Genomic DNA, 22,061 nt, shown 5'->3' with positions numbered 1-22,061 from the left:
ACATCACCTTCAGAAACCGCATTTGACAACTTGACTAGTATTACCAGCCACTGCGGCACACGGCACACATCTAAAATTTTGTCAATCTCTATTGATATTTACGCAAAAAATAATGCCCAAGGCCATCACTAAGACGAGACATCTGGAGAACACTGCGGCACATAGCACACCACAAATTTTGTCAAAGAAAGTGATATTTACAGTAATAAGGATGCCTAAGGCCAAATCTAAGATGCGCCATCTGAATCGTCCAGCTGAGGGGACTTCCAGACTTGAATACCCATTGAAGAGATGGTGTTTCACCGTAAATAACCCTACGGCTGAGGAGCTTCGTCACATTAAGAAAGTAATAATGGAGGAATCCATCTCCTTTTGCATGATAGGTCGTGAAGTAGGGGCTAACGGGAAACCGTATCTTCAAGGCTTCGTGAACATGAACACAAAGAGGCATTTGTCAACAATGAAAAAATGGCTGACACCATGTGCGCACTTTGAACAAGCGAGAGGAAGTGACTTGCAAAACGACAAATATTGCTCAAAAGGAGGCGATATTTACCTGCGCATAGGACAACCGTCACATGAAAGAGCAAGGAATGATTTTCAAAAGGCTGTGGAGGTCACGAGGTCTTCTTACGGAAGTCTGAGGGCTGTAGCGGAAGCATGCCCTTTGACCTTTATAAGGTATGGGCGGGGACTACGTGATTACATCAACATGATGCAATATCTCAAGCCACGTGACTTTAAGACTTCTGTGATGCTATTGGTCGGTCCACCTGGGTGTGGCAAGTCACGCTACGTCGCTGACGTATGCCGTGACGATCGCATGTATTATAAACCACGTGGTCCCTAATGGGACGGATATGATTCACACCCAAATGTGGTCATTGAGGACTTTTATGGATGGATTTCCTATGATGAACTGCTTCGAGTGTGTGATTGTTACCCGTGTAAAGTCCCTATTAAGGTTGCTTTTGTTGAATTTGTGAGTAAATGGGTGTTTTTCACCTCCAACAAGCATGTGTGGGAATGGTACAGATTCGAACAAGGGCAGTGGTCCACAAAATTATGAATATTGCAGCAAACAAAGTGATATTTACCTGCGCATCGGAGAACCTGGTCGTAAAAGATCAAGGAGCGATCTGTCCAAGGCAATTGACGTGGCAAAGTCTTCTTCCGGAAGTCTGCGGGCTGTGGCGGAAGCATGCCCTTTAACCTTTGTACACTATGGGCGTGGCCTGTGTGATTACATCAACGTGATGCAGTTCGTGAAACCATGTGACTTTAAAACGTCAGTGATGGTGCTCGTCGGTGACCCCGGATGTGGAAAGTCCCGTTACGTCGCTGACGTCTGCAGGGACCAAGGCACATAAATCTAGGGCAGTCACTGCAGCACGCTTGGATTTTATACACCTCACTAATTGATACTCCACCCACAGAAGGCGTGCCAGAGCTCGACGAAGACGATGTCAGAGGTCACGTGGGTAGAAGCGTCGACGATACGTCAGAAGGAGGCGAAACCGGCGACACCGAGGAATAAAGCATGATCACCTGACCTGGAACACTTCAACCGGTTTATCCACCGGAATAGCATTCGTGCTAAGCGAAATTGCATACCCCAAAGGATACTGGGACTACTACAAAATCAGAAAAGTCGTTGTTCAACTATGGCCTGAATTCAACAACGTACCAATGAACAGAGAATACAACAAAGTCCTCTACGGAAGCACCGCCATTGACTACGATGACGCCTCCATTACTACATCTACAACCGATCCATTCAAAGAGAAAAATGTTCATAAGCAACAGACCTCATATCAGAATTTTCACACCAAGACCTAGCATAGAAGTTTATAAATCTGCATCTGCAACCAACTATGGGTTCCTTAACATATCATCTGGTGCATGGATCAATACCATTCATGAAGGTGTACCACACTACGGTCTGAAAATATGGCTGCCTGCATCTACTAACATCTCTGGTACAATCTCATACAAACTGATAATCAAGTACTATGTGTTATTCAGAAACCGTATATAATCACTGTTATATAGCCCTACCCTCACCCTAAACCTAACCGATAGTGGGGCCTGACGCAATCACTGTTGTCATACCTAAACCTAACCGATAGTGGGGCCTGATGCAATCACTGTTATATGGCCCTACCCTCACCCTAACCCTAAACCTAACCGATAGTGGGGCCTGTGTATATGTGTGTATGTCAAGCATTGTAAAGACAAAAAAAAAAATTCAAAATGTAAAAGATCTGTCCTTTTTATTATTTTAAGCTGTTAAAAACAAAAATAAAGAGCCATTTGTACTGCAAACATCATGTATTTCTTGTATCACATCAATAATTGTATCTCATAGTCAATGGATCATACATTGGTAGAGCACACAAATCAGTGAAACGGCCTAAGCCTTCATCAAACACAAAATATACATTCACACGCCTTAAAATGGCGGACGGGTCAAACCCGTCAAAACGATACCATTCCCAAACATGGCGGTTAGATGTCACATAGATGTTTTTGGCAACAAACTCAACATGTGCACCTTTTACAGGAACTTTGCATGGGTAACGATCACATACACGCAAAAGTTCATCACATGGAAGCCATCCATAAAAGTCGTCGATAACAACACAGTCATGGCCGTCGTATCCGTCCCACCAGGGACCACGAGGCTTATAGTATGTTGTACTTCCGGTGCAAAGTTCAGCCGCCATTTTAGATTTGCCACATCCGGGTCTTCCGACGAAAACCAAGACTTTTGTCTTGAAATCACGCGGGGACCGGAACTGCATCACGTTGACATAGTCTCTCAAGCCACGCCCATACCGGATAAAGGTCGTAGGGCACGCTTCCGTGTTATCACTGTTTTTTGACACAATTCGTGTTGTGTGTGGCACAGAGCACACAACACGAATTTTGTCAAAAAACAGTGATAATACAGTACCGTAGTCATGCCTATGTCCAAATCTAAGACGCGACATCTGGATGCACCAAGGGAGCAAGCTTCCCTTGCCAAACAGCCTGTAAAACGCTGGTGTTTCACCTTGAACAACCCTACGGCTGACACCGTGGATTTTGCTGTCATCGGTAACGAAGTAGGTGACTCCGGGACGCCTCATCTACAAGGATTTGTCAACATGAAAACCAAGCGTCGATTGAACACAATGAAAAACTGGTTGTCACGACGTGCACATTTCGAGGTGGCCAGAGGAAGTGATCAACAAAACGACGAGTATTGCACTAAAGGAGGTGATATTTACCTTCGCATTGGTGAGCCGGTGCGTGAGCGTCAAAGAAGTGATCTTATGAAGGCGATTGACGTCGCAAAACGTTCTGGCGGGAGTATGAGAGCTGTGGCGGAAGCGTGCCCTACGACCTTTATCCGGTATGGGCGTGGCTTGAGAGACTATGTCAACGTGATGCAATATCAAGCACAAAACATATACGATTCATTCATTGTTTTTTTTTTTTGTTTTTTTTTGTAGGATGTAATAAGTGCCTCAAAACATTCAAGAAGACAGCATTTGGGTGAAAAACAGACTTCTCTTTTTTAACATACCGTTAAAAAAACAATACAACTACATTATATTTTTAACTTTATTATTAACTAAATGTAACTTTAGCAAAACATGATGATAAAAGTTGACTAAAAGTCTAGATTAACTTGTGTTTACCTGTGCTTTCTCTCAATAAAATCACCCCTGTGTGGCAAGGGGTGGGGTGTTTCCATCACTGGTATTGATGTTACTGTTGTGTCGTGTAAATGTGATTGGAATCACATTTTAAACCACCTCCAAATGTGGGCTGAATAAGAATTGGAAAAAGGCAAAAATCATGTTATCACATAATCACCCATGATCAAAAATTGTAAAATCGCACACCCCTACCAACACCACAGATTTGAAAGACAGTGGTGCTTCCTCGTCCTGCAGCCTCACTTAAAGTCCCTGTTAAGTCAATTGTGAGAATTCTTTCTAAACACTTTATAAATGTTACAAATGTATTGCTGAAACACATTACAAAGTCTGTGAATTGTGTAATGCTTAATTGTGAAGTTAGAGAGTTAAACAGTTTTTCACCAAGTCTCTGCTCAGGATTTTTTGGGCGGAGCTAAAACGGGGGTCTGATGACGCACTTGGACCCCCGAGCATAGCCCCTCCCCTAACACTATATAACTGTCGATGACGCACCGAGCCTGGCACCTCCTCTAACTCTACAGCGGTTCACTCGCTCAATCTCGAGTGTCATTACAGTTATACAGCCCTTTGCACATTTAGCTAGTAATGCCTTCGTCACGCAAATGCATATTACATGGTTGTTTTAATATACAATATGCTCGGTCTCCTTATTTAAATTTCCTAAAACGATGATATGAAGGATTCTAAAGTGATCGTTCTACACCGGATAATTTTACAAACTTTCATCAGACAGCTGGGATTCACAGATAATCCGCTGTTTTTGGTGAATGTGACTGAACAGACCCCGCCTCGGCCTTCCTACCGTCCCACCGATAACCGATGATATATGGGGCCGGACAGAGTCTCTCCCGCCCCGGCCTTCAGCCTCCCGTCTCGCGGCGCCGTCATTTGTCGACTCGACAACAGTCGGCAGTTCGTGCCCACCAATGAGTGTAAGTTGCTGAGTTTGCTTATGTTATAATTAGTAGGTAGTCCACAGTAACTCTACTAAAATTTGCAACCCTCTAAAAATGATTCTTTTTATATGCATCAGTATGTTTGACTCATTAGACAAGTAAGTTGAGACGGCAGCTCTCGCGAGTGGGTGTGGTTTCAGCGCCGACAGCGGACACGCCCCCAGCGTTTGAGAGCAGAGAGCGCTGCCTATTTTTTCGAGATTTTGATAACTTATTTCATTTACTTGCAGATTTTTTTAATCATTTAAATTTGGCTGGGTGGTTAATAACACATTTTTCTGCGGTGTGACAAACTCAGAACACATACTTTAAAATGACTTTACAGGGACTTTAACTGTTAAAGTGTGAAATCTGACACCAGCATTGCAAGAATGGCTAAACACCCCCTAACTTTACAGTGCGTAAAGAATTATTAGGCATGTTGATTTTCTGATGATCTTTTTTTTTTTTTTCAGGCACATCTTACCAATTCCAAACCACATTAATCTTAATAACTACTTTTAATTTTGTATTTAATCATTTATAAGTGATATATAACTGTTCATAAAGGCTGGAAATGAAAAACGCCTTATATTCAGGTGTGCATAATTAATGCTCATTGGTTCAGCAGGGTCAGACAAAAACTCGTATTACGTATTAAGGTTTTTTGCAAAAAAATATTTGCAAAACAATACAAAATGGGTTCTTCAAGCAGTGAGGATGATTTAGTTGTCCTCTCTCTTCTTAAGAAGAGAAAAGGAAAGAGGAAATATTGGGTCCATCCAATCCCGAGATTGTGTAGAGAGAAAGGAGAGTTCCACCTTATTAAGGAACTGCGTGATTATCCTGAGGGTTTTAAAGTTTACTTCAGGATGTCAGTGGTTCAGTTTGATTCTTTGCTAGTGATACTGGCACAATCTGTCTGTATAGTCTCTTTCTGCACTTTGTTTGTCATACAGTACAACTGCTTTGTGCTGTAGACGACGTGAATCAACTTGTCAGATAGCATTCGGAATTTTGCTGTTTGCTTGTACGGTGGCTCTGAATTGTCAAAACGTCTCTCAAAATGCGTGCCACGGATGCGAAAAATGCAGAAAATCTAACCTGGTCCAAAATTTTTTTTATGACGGATGAAAGTTTCAGAGGCAGTGTGTAAACGTGATTGACACAACTTATTTATTTTTTAACTTGCTAATTTATTTTTTAGCGTGCGAAAATTTCAGATGCAAATTTTGGACTTAGTGTTCAAAGACCTTAACTGCAAAAGAATTATGGTGAAGAATTAAATGTGAAACCTTTTAGTCTCCAGTGCCAACATTTTCCAGAACTGCAACCTACCTGGAGTCTCCAGAAGTGCAAGGTGTCAGGATCTCAGAGACTTAGGTTAGGTAAAGAATCCTAAAAAATTACCCCCACTAAGAATCACAAGCTGAAGTGTTGTGAAATACATGAAGTCTGTTTTTTTTTTGTTTTGTTTTTATAGTCTTTATAGACAGACAGATTGAGAGTGACTCTTGAAGGACCAGCACCATTGTTTGAAGAATTTATGAAAATCTGGCAGTAAGTTTTGGGAGTTCATACGGTCTTCAGGGTAGGAGATGGACTAAAAATAAACTCCCAAAACTTACTGCAAGATTCTGGAAGATAAATTCTTCAAATTTTTCTGAAGTTGGCCACCCTACATACAAGCAGAGCCAATTCTGAGAGTGCGAAAAAAACTCAATCCACAAGAATGTATTAAACTGTGGATGTTGGACCGTATGTTTCAATATTATATTGAGAATTGTGGAATGCCTAGTAAATCACAAAAGAAAAGAAAATGTTAAAATATAAATAAAAGATGCAAATAAAACATATGGCAGTTATAGTATAAATTTGAGCAGAAAAACAGATTTTGTCTACATTCAGCCATAGTGTGTAGCCTTAATTTTACAGAGAGAAAGATTTTCTGGTGCTGTTTAAAATTGCAGAACCATTTTATATGTATTTACAGAAAAACGAATAGGGTCTCGCATAAGCACTTTTCAGGGTTATTTGTACACGTGATGTAATTTTTTAATTACACTGATCATAACTAAATTGCCTTTAATCAGCGTAAATGGTCAAGTGATTTCTGAAATTGCTAATTTTTCTAAATCTCGTTACACTGAGGAACACTGCAATGTCTTTCCAGAATGAGTTTGCAAGTGATGTTTCAGGTCTCTATGATATGTGAAACTCTCTTCACACTGAGGACACTTGTAAGGCTTCTCTCCATTGTGAAGTTTCACATGAGTCATAAGATTTCTTTTTCGCGAGAAGCTCTTCCCACACAGTTTGCAGGTGAACAGCTTCCCTCCAGTGTGAATTCTCATGTGGATTTCAAGAGATTCCTTATATGTAAAATTCATTCCACACTGAGAGCATGTGAAAGGCTTCTCTCCAGTGTGAATTCTCATGTGAGTCTTGAGACTTGGTTTATTACAGAAACTCTTTCCACATTGAGAGCATGTGAAAGGCTTGTCTCCAGTGTGAATTCTCATATGATGTCTAAGATTTCCTTGTTCTGAGAAGCTCTTCCCACACAGTTTGCAGGTGAATGGTTTCTCTCCGGTGTGAATTCTAATGTGATTCTTGAGACTTACTTTATGATTGAAACTCTTTCCACATTGAGAGCATGTGAAAGGCTTGTCTCCAGTGTGAATTCTCATATGATGTCTAAGATTTCCTTGTTCTGAAAAGCTCTTCCCACACAGTTTGCAGATGAAAGGCTTCTCTCCGGTGTGAATTCTCATGTGATTCTTGAGACTTACTTTATGATTGAAACACTTTCCACATTGAGAGCACGTGAAAGGCTTCTCTCCAGTGTGAACTCTCATGTGAGTCTTGAGACTTGATTTATTACAGAAACTCTTTTCACATTGAGAGCATGTGAAAGGCTTCTCTCCAGTGTGAATTCTCATATGATGTCTAAGATTTCCTTGTTGTGTGAAGCTCTTCCCACACAGTTTGCAGGTGAATAGCTTCTCTCCGGTGTGAATTCTCATGTGATTCTTGAGACTTACTTCATGATAGAAAGTCTTTCCACATTGATGGCACGTGAAAGGCTTCTCTCCAGTGTGAATATTCATGTGAGTCTTAAGGTATTTATTGAATCGGAAACTCTTTTCACACTGCTGGCATTTGAAAGGTTTCTCTCCAGAATGAATTATTACATGTCTTTTAAGGTCCTTTGAGTCTGGAAAACTCATTCCACAATGATCACATAAACAATCCTCTTCTGAGTGAGTTGTCGTCTTTTGAGCTCTTTTTGGTGTTGACGTTTTTTCAGTCTGTGAACAACTAAAATATTTTTCTCCAGTTATGAAACCATGATGTTTCTCTTCCTTTACATCATTCAGTTCTTGACTCTCCTCTTTCAGCGTTATCAGATCTAAAGTGAACCGATACACAAACAAGTTAACACCAGTTTAATGGCACAACGCAACATCAAAACATTTAGACATTTAAAGCAACAACATATGCTAGATCCTATACCCTCTAAGCTGCTGGAAGAGGTGTTTTCTGTAATTCCTGAATCTCTTCTCAGTATTGTTAACTCTGAACTTTCTTTAGGACACATCCCTAAAAAAGGTTGAGAACCACTTCTTTGAATCAAGAATTTCAGCAGAAATGGTTAGAAACTGACTAGCATAAAAACAAGCTAATCACAAGACATCTGGTAGGGGGGCACATGGGGTGGCCAACCATATTTCATTGTTGGCCGGTGCCTCCCCGGTACAAGGGCATGGAGGAAAGCCCCGTCCACACTCCAATCACTAATAATGAGCTGCAACTGGCCTCTATAAATATTTATGAAGATTTGGAAGAGGATATTTCCCCGATTCTCCCATCCCTGCTGGTTCCACCCAGCTCAAAGTCACCAGTGCCCCCAGTGGTTCTGCCCAGCTCAAAGTCTTTTGTGTCTCCAGAGCAAGTCCGTCAGCCCGCCTCTGCTGATTCCCTTCAGCCCCTTGATATCTTCTTCAACTCCACTCTGTTGTGTCACATGGGCTACTTAGTCCCCCAAACCTGTTTCAGTTGATTACCCTCTCCATGTATTAAAGCTCTCTGTTTCCTTAGTTGTGTGTCCGGTATTGTCAGTGTACCATTTAAAAGAACCATTTAAAAGTATTTACAAAGAAAACAGACAAATAGTGTCTCACATAATGATGTTTTATTCACAAAGTTTGGGAGGAGCATATTCAGATAATTAGTGCCCGTCCTAGCAAAATCACCCCAAGGACAGACGTGAGAGCAACACCTAAGAGTAACACTTCAGACTTCAGACTCTTCAGGCCTTAATTAGCATGTTAAAGGGTTAGTGCACCCTAAAATTAAAATAATGTCATTAATTACTCACCCTCATGTTGTTCCACACCTGTAAGACCTTTGTTCATCTTCAGAACAAATTAAATTATTTGTGATGAAATTCGATGGCTCAGTAAGGCCTCTATAGACAGCAATGCCACTGAACTTCAAGATCCAGAAAGCCAAAAAAAAAAAATAGAATAGAAGTTCAGTGGCATTGCTGTCTATAGAGGCCTTACTGAGCCATCGGATTTGCACATTTGCAGCACATTTGAGTTTATACAAAAAATAACTAGGTTTGTTCTGGTGCTTCAAGCAGGTTCGGTTGTGCTTCTGTTTATGTTGACAGATCAATTTTCTTCATGCAAAATACATGATTTTTGATAGATACGGTTGCATAATTAATTAATGTAAATGATTGGTTGATTTAGGATTTAATGTTACTCAAAATATTTGTTTTGTTTATGCTTCTTTTGTATGTTTATACAAACATTCAATGTGGAAGTGGGATCTTCTCATTTTCGCTTGAAGGCAGCATTAGTATTTGTCTGGTCATGTGATCTCAACTTGTCTGTCCACATAAGACGAACCACTCAATGTCAAATAAATCCACTTTAATTAGCACACTTCAAAAATATTCACTTCTGTAGAGGTGGACATTTTAATAAGGATCAAATGACTCAGTTCAGCTTTGAGAATGAAACCAACCTGTTTGGTCCTCAATATCTTCTTGTTTCACAGTGAATGTTTCTTCAATCTTCATTTCTTCATTCTCCTCTTTAATAAACGCCATCTTTATAATAGTGTCGCGTGGATCTCAATCGCTTCACCAGGAGTTTTTCTGTGTCATGTTTCTGATGAGAATATTTAACAGAAAGAAAAATAAAACCAAACTAAATCTGCATCTCAATCAGAGTGATTACCACCCCAAGCAGTACAAATTAACAAAAGAAAGCAAATTATACATCCTCTTCATATTTTATAAATTTAAAGTTCATATTTAATGATTTGTATATTACATTTAATAGATTCAATTTAAGAAACTTTTGCAGTCAGTTTGTAAAAGTTTTAATTAATTACACGAGTTTGTGTTCTCGTTGCATTTACAATGACCAGCACGTCTTCAAAGATTGTCTTATTATTGGGGAGATGAGAAGGTCTGTCTCTCTTACCATTGGAGAAAGCATAGCAGCTTTAGGATCACGTAAAGCACTTCAATCATGTGGCAGTGACGTCAGTGCGCGCCGTTCAAAGTTTTATGACAGTCGATTACAGTTTACGTTAAATCAGTTTGTGTATCAGTGTGTTGGTTGGCCTTGTGAATAAATGCTCCATATTTGGCGCTGTATCACCAGTAAACATACAGTAGGACTGCATTGTTTGTGAAATGTGCTTTCGTGTCGGTACACTGGTATATTACACTTTATTAGGCAATCTACAATATCACTCAAAATTAATATTAAAATACTATGTTAATGCCGTGAATGAGTCCTACTTGTCACGACAAATCCTTTTTCTGCCTTCTCTTGTAAAATTACCTTTTTATTAGAGATGTGCGCTTCGACTAATTTGACAGTCGTTTACGTTGATGTTTTGTAACTAATTGACTAGTCTAAAGTAAGAAAATCCCTAAAGACTTGTACGTATATATGATCCATTTGAAACAATGAATCAAACAATCAGATCTCATAATTAATGACCCTTAAAACAGGTCATATATGCAGTACGCTTGCCTTGCGTTACCACTTTTAGAATGCCATGGGAACATGTCTGTTGCTGTAGTCTCGTAAATGGGATTTTTTTTTTTTTTTTTTCAAAGTTGAAGTGAATGACGTGACGGGCATTTGCTGGCATCAATCACACCTACATGTCCTGAATATGGTCAAAGACTATAGAATAACACAAGACGTGTCACTCGTATTGTTTTGAATGGGAGAAAGTGTAATGCGCAATATGGCGGAATAAGTCCCGCCTTCTAAATAAGAGCCAATCGCCAACTGGTAAAGTCATCGCGTCACTTCAGTGGCCGTTAGAATCACCGGTTTCTATAGAAACAGTCAGACACACGTATCCAAAGAGACATACATTTTAGGTCTGCGCATGCGCATTAGCTTGATCCAGCCTGAAAAATTGTTTTTTTTTTTGTCATGTTTCGAGCGTTTAGAAACTAAATTTATGAGCCGGATGTTGTTAGATTTCATTGGTGATTTCAAATATGAAATTTAATTGTAAGGTTGGCGAATTTGATGTTTCCCGATTCAAAGAGATTGCATGATGCCCAGGTTACCTTTGATATGGTTAGGCAAGGTAACAGTGGAATGATGCCAGTTTGGCATGTCGAAACATACATAAAACTTGTCTTTTCTTTTTTTTTCAAAATTAGGCTGCACCTTGCTTGCTTTCAAGCGGTCATTTCTGAGCTCGCGACTGACTCAAAGAAATATCTGAGGTAAACTTAAGAGTACCTCAGTATAATTTCCTCTAGTGTTTTATTTTAATGTGTTATTTAAAATGCCGCACTTTGCTTGTCACAGTAACATTCACGACAGTAATGTGAGCAAAAAAAAAGTGTATTTTTTTTCCCCTTGTGTAAATCACTATTGTTTTCAGTGTCGACTAGTTGCAGCTGTATTCCTTAGTCCCTACTTTTTATCATAGCAAAATCTACATGTCGTTCCCAACAAAAATATTGTTGAGCGTAAAACATGGTGAAGATTAGCAGACAGTCAATAAGTTAAATATCAAGCTATTTCCTCACAAAAACTGTTTAGTAAAGCCTCTTCTCCACTGACATTAAAAAATGAATTAATCTTGTCTCCTTTCCTGCGTTGCCGTTAAGCTTTTTTGGTTGTAGACTTGCCTTCTAGTGGCTTTGAAGCCTCGCCAATGTACGGTGAATCGAGCTCTTCGAATCACTGAATCATACGCGAAGCATTTGATTCAATTGACTCGGAGTATCAAAAAGTTCCGTTTATCACATCGTAACTTTCTCCATTAACCGAAATAGTGTTCACGATAAACTGATTGACCATATATGACGCGAAATTAGAAGCACCTTTTCTGTTACTTATGCGTGGAAGCGCTTTACCCAGGAAAAAATAACGTTCACTCGTGTTTGATAAGCATACATTTGTAAAAAATAATATTGTTCATTTCAGATCGCCTCTAATAATTATATAAATCGACTGAACGATTTGTTTCGACTCAAACATGTTAAATGCTTAAAAACACAAACCTTTCTTGAACCGAATCTATGAACCGAATCACAACAGACGAGGGGTCGCGGCGCAGACTTATGACGTCACAGCATCAGACGAGAACAAAAGTCCCATTCACTAGCTGCTGTCTAAAATTTAAAAAAGAAAAAAAATTATAAGAAAATTAAAAAAAAAAAATAAAAAATTATAAGAAATAAATAAGGTATTCATATTTAAATAATTGGGAGGTATATATGTAAATGTTGTCTAATGATGCTGTAAAACAGTTTAGCATATGTTATGTGAGATTCTGTGTAAGACGCAAAGCAGTCATGTCTGGGTACATTTATACTATTTATACCAAGATTTGTTAAATAAACTCAAACCCTTATTAGGGCCATAGACAAATATGATACAATAAATAGGTAACATGTTGCAAAATGTTTGGTCAATTGTGTAAAATTAATTGTTTGATTAATTTTCTTGGCTTTGTAAATTAGTCATATTGATGACCAGGATGAGGAGCAGCAGCAGAGAGAAAGAGGGACAGAGAGGATGAACTGATGGAGTTAATCAGAGAAAATGACGTGAAGTTTCAGAAACAGACAAAGAGGAGAACAGGGAGAGGATGGACAGACTCTTCTCTCTACTTAAGAGATTAATTAAAAAATAAAACAAAGATTTTTTTGAATATATTAAAGGAAACTAATTAAAGTCGCCATTAGTGTGGTTATGGCATGTGACGCGGAGAAAGCATCTGAGACGCCGCTGGTGGAATATGTGTGGTTTTTTACAACTATTAATAATTATTGCACACCTTGCACTTTATTTGTGGCCTCTGAACAATACATTTATTGGTTTATTTTTCATGTGTGGATCTTTCTTTTATTTTTTTCTAATTTTTGAGTTTTTTGGGATCTACACACCGCTAGGAGTTTGTTCATTCATCTGTTCTGGACTGGTGGAGGTTTTTCCGTTCTTACAATTATAAACATTTATTTTAGATGAACATACATATATGGAAAATATGAATAATGTTAGAGTCTCTGTATACATATATTTTATAAACTAACTTCACAGCTTTCACTTGCACTGATATAGCAAGATATTTTCTTTTTGCTGTGTAAATGCATACTTCATGTTCTCTTAATCTAAAACAAAGACAATAAGTGAAGGAGAAATAATAAATAAATGAGGAGAAAATAAGGGTTAAATATGCAATCCTCCAAGGATTCAAATATGCACTGCAAAAAATGCTGTTCTTAGAATTTTTGTCTTGTTTCTAGTCCAAATATCTAAAAATTCTTATGTCAAGAAGCATTTTCTTGACAAGTAAAAATTATTTTCTTGTTTTTAGGAAAAATAAGTCAAAATTAAGTCAGTTTTTCCTTAAAACAAGCAAAATAAACTTCCAGTGGGGTAAGCAAAATAATCTTAATCCAAACTGAAAACAAGATTATATTTTATAGTTATATTACTATTAACTATTTATATAGTTTATTTTTGGTTCAATATAAGATTATTTCGCTTAGGCTACCCCACGGGCAGATTATTTTGCTTTGAGGAAAACTCACTTAATTTTGACTTATTTTTTTCTGAAAACGAAAATAATTTTTACTTGTCAAGAAAATGCTTCTTGATTTAAGAACTAAGATATTTTTGACTAGAAAAAATACAAAAACGCTAAGTAAGAACAGCATTTTTTGCAGTGTGAATACCTTATGTAGTATTATTTTACTATGTGGGTGTTTTTGCATATATCTATCCACTTTGTGATTTTATACAGCAGCTTGTGAATGGGACGTTTATTTTGGTCTGATGTCATAAGTCTGCGCCCAGAGCCCGCGTCTATTGTGAATTGGCTGAAGAAAGGTATGTTTTTAAGCATTAACGTGTTTGAATCGATAAAAATAGTTCGACCTCTTTTTTTATGATTAGATGCGATCTTAAATTAAGTATAATGCTTTAAATGTACAATAGTATCGCTTTATCTAACATTATAATGAACGTTATTTCTGTGAGTAAAGCACATTCACACATGAGTAACAAAATGTTGCGTCTCATTTCTCGTATATCGTGAATCAGTTTTGTAAACACGAATTCGGTCACTGGATAAAGTTATGATGGGATGAACTTTTTGATACTCGGAGTCAAATAAATCAAATGCTTCAAAATGATTCAGTGATTCGAAGAGCTCAATTCTCCGCGAGCTGACGAGACATGATGCTCAAAAGATTTAAATGCAACGAGAACACAAACACACGTTTTCTTGAAAATGGAATCAACTGAATGTATTATAGGCTACGAATAATTAAATACCAGCTTTAAAGTCATAAAATATGAAGAGCATGTGTGTTATTTTATTAATTTGCATTACAGGGGTGGTATTTACTCTGATTGAGACGCACTCAGAAATTTAGTTTATATTTATTCTTTTCTTAATCATGACAGTGTCCAAACACCCAGAAAAACTGGTGAAGCAACTGAAATCCATGTGACACACTATTATAAAGATGGCGTTTATTAAAGAGGAGAGTGAAGACATGAGGATTGAAGAAACATTCAGTGTGAAACATGAAGATACTGAGGAACAAACAGGTTGGTTTCATTATCAAAGCTGAAGTCATTTGATCCTTATTAAAATGTCCAGATCTACAGAAATTAATGTGGACCTGAGAAGATCCTACTTCCACTTTAGGCATTCGTTATTATGACAAGTAACACATTAAAATGGGGGAGATGTTGTATCCTAAACATCTCATCCATTTAGGATACATGGTCCATTTAAACCTGTTTCACGGGTTCCACCAATGTAGTGTTCACTTATATTGTGCAAGTAATGATGCACATCCAAGTTTATTTTAGTCTGTAATAATGAGCAGATGATCAAAATCAGGAGTGTTTGATGATGGAGACATACAAAATTGGTTGAGAGTTTGGGAACCATTGATCTAAATGGTCGTCACACAACTTTAGCAGGTGTCTAGACTTGGTTATTTGCCATTAACATGATAATGACAGAATGAACCTTTTAGCACATTAATTAGAAGTAATTATTTGATGCCATGTTTTGTATAGCATTTTTTTCACAATAGTTGTTTCGAACCACCTTTAGATGAAGTTATAGCAGGAAGTTATACATTGTCTTCATGTCCCTATTGAACAGTTGCATCAATAACTTGGTGGAAAGTCGTGCCACAATGTATTTTCACATAGATCAGTAATTCTCAAAAGCGTTAACAATGAGAAGAGCTTCAGGGATTGTAGGAAACATCTCGTCCAGCAGCCTAGTGGGTGTAGGATCTAACATACAGTCATGTTAAAAAGAAAGTAATTCTGTGTTTTTACATATCTGGGGCCGGTTGCACCAGCTGGACGTACACCCGCTCGTAAGACTAAGCTTAACGCAAAATGTGTTTTAAGTCCTGCGTAGAATTAAAGCAACACTCCACTTTTTTTGAAAATAGGCTCATTTTCCAACTCCCTTAGAGTTAAACAGTTGAGTTTTACCGTTTTCGGTGATCTCCGGGTCTGGCGGTACCACTTTTAGCATAGCTTAGCATAGCTTAACATAGTTCATTGAATCTGATTAGACCGTTAGCATCTCGCTCAAAAATGACCAAAGAGTTTCAATATTTTTCCTATTTAATACTTGACTCTTCTGTAGTTACATCGTGTACTAAGACCGACAGAAAATGAAAAGTTGAGATTTTCTAGGCCGATATGGCTAGGAACTATACTCTCATTCCGGCGTAATAATCAAGGAACTTTGCTGCCGTACCATGGGTGCAGCAGGGGCAATGATATTACAATGACCATGAAGACCAGTGGTCAAGTCAAAGACTACGCACATATGCTGATTTATTTCAGACTGGCCATCTTGAGGCTTTCCTGTGTAGACCTGCATATTCCAGGCATAACTTGTTCTGGAATCGCATGCAGCCCAGATCTTGATCCCATACTTCGCAGGTTTGTTGGGAATGTACTGCTTAAAAGCACATCGTCCTGTGAATGGAATCGGCACTCATCTACAGTTACTTCTGGGCCAGGATTATACATCATTGGAAGCAGCTCAACCCACAGATTCCACACGTCACGGATTGCAGCCAGCTTGTCAGTCTCGCGTCGATCTGCTTGTGTGTCCTTTCGGTCAGATTTGATGATTCTTAGCAATTCTTTGAGTTTTTCCAGGGACATGGTGGCCCGAAAAATCGAACGACCAGTTTCAGCATCCCACAGACTTGTCAAGGCTTCATTGCATGAGCGATAAACACCAACAAGAAGCATAATTCCTTACATTTATATAGCGCTTTCCTGGAAGCATCAAACCAATGAAAGCTTCAATCTCCATCCAGTCAACATCACTCCATCTGTCACCAAACATTCACTTGCCTTCCAAATTTGTCATCTCAATCACGATGTTCATGATTGACTTTAGTTTTTAAGAATTTAAAAATAAAAGACGAATCATACATTTTACATGAATCATACAGGAATGGGTGGGGGGAAATTGCCCCTTGTAAAGGTAAAAAAAAAAAAAAAAAATGCTCTCAGTGTAAAATATCACAAATATGCAGATTTATATATGTCAAAGCTGGAATATTCCAAAAGGATATTACTTTAAAATAAATGTATATTTACACACACACAAAAAAAATCCTATTTTTTTCAGACAAGCAACTGTTTTACTCAGACAATGAATGACCGATTTACTTGACAAGGCTTAATATCGAGCCCTGTATGTAGTTTTAATGGGCCGCATTTCAGACACCATTTCATATTGTCTGACAACAAAACAGAAAAATATATAGATGAAACAATTTTATTGGGAATTTTGCTGTATTAAAGTACATTATGTGAGTAGTAGCAGAGAAACAAACAAATCTAAAGGGCTGACACTTGGCAGAATGCGAATGCAATTTAATGACATAATGAATATTCTAATTGCCGTATGACTTCATCTATTGACATTTAGTGACATACATATGGCATTAAATTTTTTAAAAAGGCATTAAAAAGCATTAAATTAGACTTGATGAAACCTGTAGAAACCCTGGGTATAGGATCTAACATATGTTGTTGCTTTAAATGTCTAAATGTTTTGATGTTGCTTTGTGCCATTAAACTGGTGTTAACTTGTTTGTGTATCTGTTCACTTTAGATCTGATAATGCTGAAAGAGGAGAGTCAAGAACTGAATGATGTAAAGGAAGAGAAACATCATGGATTCATAACTGGAGAAAAATCTTTTAGTTGTTCACAGACTGAAAAAACGTCAACACCAAAAAGAGCTCAAAAGACGACAACTCACACAAAAGAGGATTGTTTATGTGATCATTGTGGAATGAGTTTTCCAGACATAAAGGACCTTAAAAGGCATGTAATAATTCATTCCGGAAAGAAACCTTTCAAATGTCAGCAATGTGATAAGAGTTTCCGATTCAATAAATACCTTAAGACTCACATGAAAATTCACACTGGTGACAAGCCTTTCACGTGCCATCAATGTGGAAAGGGTTTCAATCATAAAGTAACTCTCAAGAATCACATGAGAATTCACACTGGAGAGAAGCCATTCACCTGCGAACTGTGTGGGAAGAGCTTCACACAACAAGAGCATCTTAAATGTCACATGAGAATTCACACTGGTGACAAGCCTTTCACATGCTCTCAATGTGAAAAGAGTTTCTGTCATAAAGTAAGTCTCAAGAATCACATGAGAATTCACACCGGAGAGAAGCCATTTATATGCCCTCAGTGTGGAATGAATTTTACATATAAGGAATCTCTTGAAATCCACATGAGAATTCACACTGGAGGGAAGCTGTTCACCTGCAAACTGTGTGGGAAGAGCTTCTCGCGAAAAAGAAATCTTGTGACTCATGTGAAACTTCACACTGGAGAGAAGCCATTTGCCTGCTTTCACTGTGGAAAGAGTTTCAAACTTAAAGGAAACCTTGAGATTCACATGAGAATTCACACTGGAGAGAAGCCATACAAGTGTCCTCAGTGTGAAGAGAGTTTCACATATCATAGAGACTTGAAACATCACTTGCAAACTCATTCTGGAAAGACATTGCAGTGTTCCTCAGTGTAACGAGATTTAATAAAATGAGCAATTTCAAAAATCACTTGAACATTTACTCTGAATGAAGGCAATTTAGTTGTGATCAGTTTAATTTAACAATTACATCACATTTACAGATATACCTGAAATGTGCTTACGTGAGAATCTATTTGTTTTTACATATAAAATGGTTATGCAATTTTAAACAGCACCAGAAAATTTCTCTCTGTGAAATTAAGGCTACACACCACAGCTGGTTTTTCTGCTCAAATGTATACTATAACTGCCATATATTTTATTTGCATCTTTTCTTTATATTTTAACATTTTGTTTTCTTTTGTGATTTTGTCCCCGGATTTGCATTTAAATAATTTCTGCGCATTTTATTTCTCTCAGAATTGGCTCTGCTTGTATGTAGGGTTGCTAACTTCAGAAAAATTTGAAGAATTTATCTTCCAGAATCTGGCAGTAAGCTTTGGGAGTTAATTTTTAGACCATCTCCTACCCTGAAGTCTGTTTTGCAGAGACTAAAAAATGAACTCCCACAACTTACTGCGAGATTCTGGAAGATAAATTCTTCAAACAGTGGTACTCCTTCAAGAGTAACTCTCAAGGCCTGTACACACAGGCCTTTTTTGGTTTGACGCGCCGTGTTAAAAACTGGCAGACCAATGAGAGTGGCGCTTTTGTTCACGTGCATGGAGCTGCTGAAGTTACAGTAAAACGTGACTTGGTGGCACTCAAGCGCAAAACGGTCTTGCCTAGCACACATTGATACCAAGACGACAAAGAGGAAGTAGATGAGGAAGACCCCTACAAACTATCCCCCGGCTCATTTTATCTGTAAAAGAAAACCTGCCTAATAATTATGCACAATAGAATATAAGGCGTTTTTCATTTCCAGCCTTCATGAACAATTATATTTCACTTATAAATGAGACACTGTAGTTATTCTCAATCATAAAAGTTCATTATTTGCATGCGTTTCAAACCCTTGCCGGTTAAACATTTTATTTGCGCGCTGGTCTGACATGCTTTTCTGAACGCATGCACACTAAAAAACAATAAAAGCTTATCGAACAGCGTGTGAATACTGTACTTAGTTATCTTTCACATAAGTTATCTTTTCACTAATACTATCAAATACACACAAGGTTAACATAAACACAGTCGGTTATGTCTAAAATGAAATTAAACAGTTGAAATATAATCAGATGCGTGTGTGTATATTAGGTGCATGACAGCAGCCTAATAGTAAACATGCTACCGCTTGTCCTTAAAGGGATAGTTCACCCCAAAATTTAAATTCTGTCATTATTTACTCTGTTGTTCCAAACCTGTATTAATTTCTTCCTTCTGTTGAACACAGAAAAAGATATTTTGAAGAATGTTGGTAACTAGACAGTTAATGAGCCACTAGCTGCGTTTTCAGAGGCTGTGTCCTCCAGAGGTCACATTTGAAGTCTGCATACGTCATCAAGGATGTCTTATTTAAGAAAAAGTAACCGTAATAAAATTGACTGTTATTCCTCTTGAGGTGTAAAATACTGTAATTTCTTTCTTACTGTGGTTACTTTTCTTAAAGGGTTAGTTCACCCAAAAATGAAAATTTTGTCATTTATTACTTGCCCTCATGCCGTTCCACACCCATAAGACCTTAGTTGATCTTCGGAACACAAATTAAGATATTTTAGTTGAAATCCGATGGCTCAGTGAGGCCTGCATAGCCAGCAATGACATTTCCTCAAATGAAGATCCATAAAGGTACTAAAAACATATTTAAATTAGTTCATGTGAGTACAGTGGTTCAATATTAATATTTTAAAGCGACGAGAATATTTTTGGTGCGCCAAAAAAACAAAGTAACGTCTTATTTAGTGATGGCCGATTTCAAAACACTGCTTCATGAAGCTTCGGAGCATAATGAATCAGTGTATCGAATCATGATTCAGATCTTGTGTCAAAACGGCTGAAATCACGTGACTTTGGCGCTCCGAACAGCTGATTCATTTGTGCTCCGATGCTTCATGAAGCAGTGTTTTGAAATCGGCCATCACTAAATAAGTCGTTATTTCGTTTTTTTGGCGCTCCAAAAATATTCTCGTCGCTTTATAATATTAATATTGAATCACTGTACTTACATGAACTGATTTAAATATGTTTTTAGTACCTTTATGGATCTTGAGAGAGGAAATGTCATTGTTCCATATGCAGGCCTCACGGAGCCATCGGATTTCAACTAAAATATCTTAATTTGTGTTCCGAAGATGAACGAATGTCTTACGGGTGTGGAACGGCATGAGGGCAAGTAATAAATGACAGAATTTTCATTTTTGGGTGAACTAACCCTTTAAATGAAACCACCTCTGACCTATGCAGCCTTCAAAATGATTTCCATAGCATTTTTTTTTTCCTACAATAGCAGTCAATGTGGACCTGTGAACTGTTTGGTTACCCATATTCTTCAAAATATCTTTTATGTTCAACAGAAGAAATAACTTCATTCAGGTTTAAAACAACTTGAGCGTGAGTAAATGGGTTTTCATGTTTGGGTGAACTAAACTTTAATATTAATAAAACAAAAGACAAAGAAAATCACTCGCTGCTCTTGACTGAAAAACTTTAATACAGTAGCTTTAATAAGAATCAATGTATAATTTATACTGTGAAATCTATGTAGTGTTTTACATATACATTTTTTTAATTCAATTTCATACTTGAATACAACTATACAGCTGTGAGTTGCCAGTATTAATCTTTATATATCTTTATTTTATATTATACAATACAAGGGTTTTTTTCCTTTTAAGTGAAAAAAAAAGAGTAATGCAAAAAATAGTATTTTTTCCCCCTTAACCTCTTCCTGTTCCTGTCGCATTAGCATAGGATAACAAAAAACACTCAAAAACAGCCATTAGAACCAAACCCAACTGAAAGCCGAAGTATGTATTGAATTGTATTGTTGCATCCCTATGATTTACATATTCTTCCTAAGCATCAGTTCAAACCCTCTGAATTAGAAATATAAGATAAACTCTGTACCTGTAAACTCTTGGATGCCATACTTTTGATAAATGAAGGCTGCATTTTACAGGACTCAAAACAGTGGACTATAAAAGCACTCACATATGCAACACTGACAGGCAGTACAGCTACGGAGAAGGTGGCATAGAAAGAACTGAAGTGAGACCAAGCATACAATTTTTAATGTAGACGTTGTTAGACCACTACGCATGTACTTTAGCTGCAGAGTGCAAATAAGATTGAAGGGTCATATCTAATCTAGTACGGTTTGGCTGAAAGGGGAGCAGACCAGACTGGATGGTGCTGCATCTGGACACAGGAGGTGGAATTTCTGAAATTCAAATCAAGACTGAAAATCAGCAATTTGATTGTTTAAGCCTGGAATGTGAGCAGCCAGCCTGAAAATATGAAATTACCCATTACAGATAACCAAGTAAGGCACCTAACAAGTCCATTAAGTAGTGTCTATTGTTAATGATATTGATGGTTGACTGAAAAAAAAAAAAAAAAACAGTGTTTACCCTACAGAATACAGGCTATGAGTATGGGATACAATTCCAACAGACTGGTTGACAAGGTAGAGCAGCTCATTTGGCCATACACTAGCAAACTACTGACTATTAAACCCAATATCTGCATGCCCATGTCTTTTAAGGATGTTTAAGAGAGCATCTACAGCATTATGTTTAAGTCCTTCCCTGAGCATGGGCATGATCTCGGGCACATCAACCACGCTAGAAATGTAACTTATCTATATATAAATACATTTACTTACCACAAATGTAACTATGTGCCCAGTT

At 37.8% G+C, this 22,061-nt stretch overlaps 2 protein-coding genes across 5 annotated transcripts; one reads left to right on the top strand and one right to left on the bottom strand.

Annotated features, from left to right (window-relative positions):
* Nucleotides 1–4,447: 4,447 nt before the first annotated feature.
* On the top strand, nt 4,448–18,301 carry LOC125245852 (gastrula zinc finger protein XlCGF8.2DB-like). 3 transcript variants are annotated; one of them, XM_048156652.1, is made up of 3 exons: nt 13,938–14,043; nt 14,623–14,769; nt 17,333–18,301. In XM_048156652.1, exons 2-3 carry the CDS (start codon nt 14,685–14,687, stop codon nt 18,265–18,267), a joined length of 1,020 nt encoding a protein of 339 aa, XP_048012609.1. In that variant the 5' UTR covers nt 13,938–14,043; nt 14,623–14,684; the 3' UTR covers nt 18,268–18,301. The 3 variants fall into 3 exon arrangements, with proteins under 3 accessions (XP_048012608.1, XP_048012610.1, XP_048012609.1); XM_048156651.1 differs by lacking the exons at nt 13,938–14,043; nt 14,623–14,769 and adding an exon at nt 4,448–4,642; XM_048156653.1 differs by lacking the exon at nt 14,623–14,769 and having other exon boundaries at nt 13,902–14,043.
* LOC125245823 (gastrula zinc finger protein XlCGF26.1-like) lies at nt 6,105–12,355 on the bottom strand. Of its 2 annotated transcripts, none has more exons than XM_048156604.1 (3): nt 12,210–12,355; nt 9,683–9,828; nt 6,105–8,057 (listed from the first exon to the last, which is right to left on the bottom strand). In XM_048156604.1, the coding sequence occupies exons 2-3, from the start codon at nt 9,765–9,767 to the stop codon at nt 6,787–6,789; spliced, it is 1,356 nt and encodes a 451-aa protein (XP_048012561.1). In that variant the 5' UTR covers nt 9,768–9,828; nt 12,210–12,355; the 3' UTR covers nt 6,105–6,786. The 2 variants fall into 2 exon arrangements, with proteins under 2 accessions (XP_048012561.1, XP_048012562.1); XM_048156605.1 differs by having other exon boundaries at nt 10,147–12,291.
* Nucleotides 18,302–22,061: the final 3,760 nt, after the last annotated feature.

The sequence above is a fragment of the Megalobrama amblycephala genome, linkage group LG14 (genome assembly GCF_018812025.1).
Source record: "Megalobrama amblycephala isolate DHTTF-2021 linkage group LG14, ASM1881202v1, whole genome shotgun sequence".
Lineage (NCBI taxonomy): Eukaryota > Metazoa > Chordata > Actinopteri > Cypriniformes > Xenocyprididae > Megalobrama > Megalobrama amblycephala.
The sequence above is the reverse complement of the archived record's forward strand: the minus strand, read 5'-3'. Positions and strand labels throughout refer to the sequence as shown.

Excerpts from the sequence above, each read along its gene's own strand:
- LOC125245852 (XM_048156651.1), top strand. The coding sequence starts at position 4,537 with ATGGGGCCGGACAGAGTCTCTCCCGCCCCGGCCTTCAGCCTCCCGTCT. Across the intron at positions 4,643-17,332 it reads GTTCGTGCCCACCAATGAGT|ATCTGATAATGCTGAAAGAG; the intron begins GTAAGTTGCTGA and ends TGTTCACTTTAG.
- LOC125245823 (XM_048156604.1), bottom strand. The coding sequence starts at position 9,767 with ATGGCGTTTATTAAAGAGGAGAATGAAGAAATGAAGATTGAAGAAACA. Across the intron at positions 8,058-9,682 it reads AGATATTGAGGACCAAACAG|ATCTGATAACGCTGAAAGAG; the intron begins GTTGGTTTCATT and ends GGTTCACTTTAG.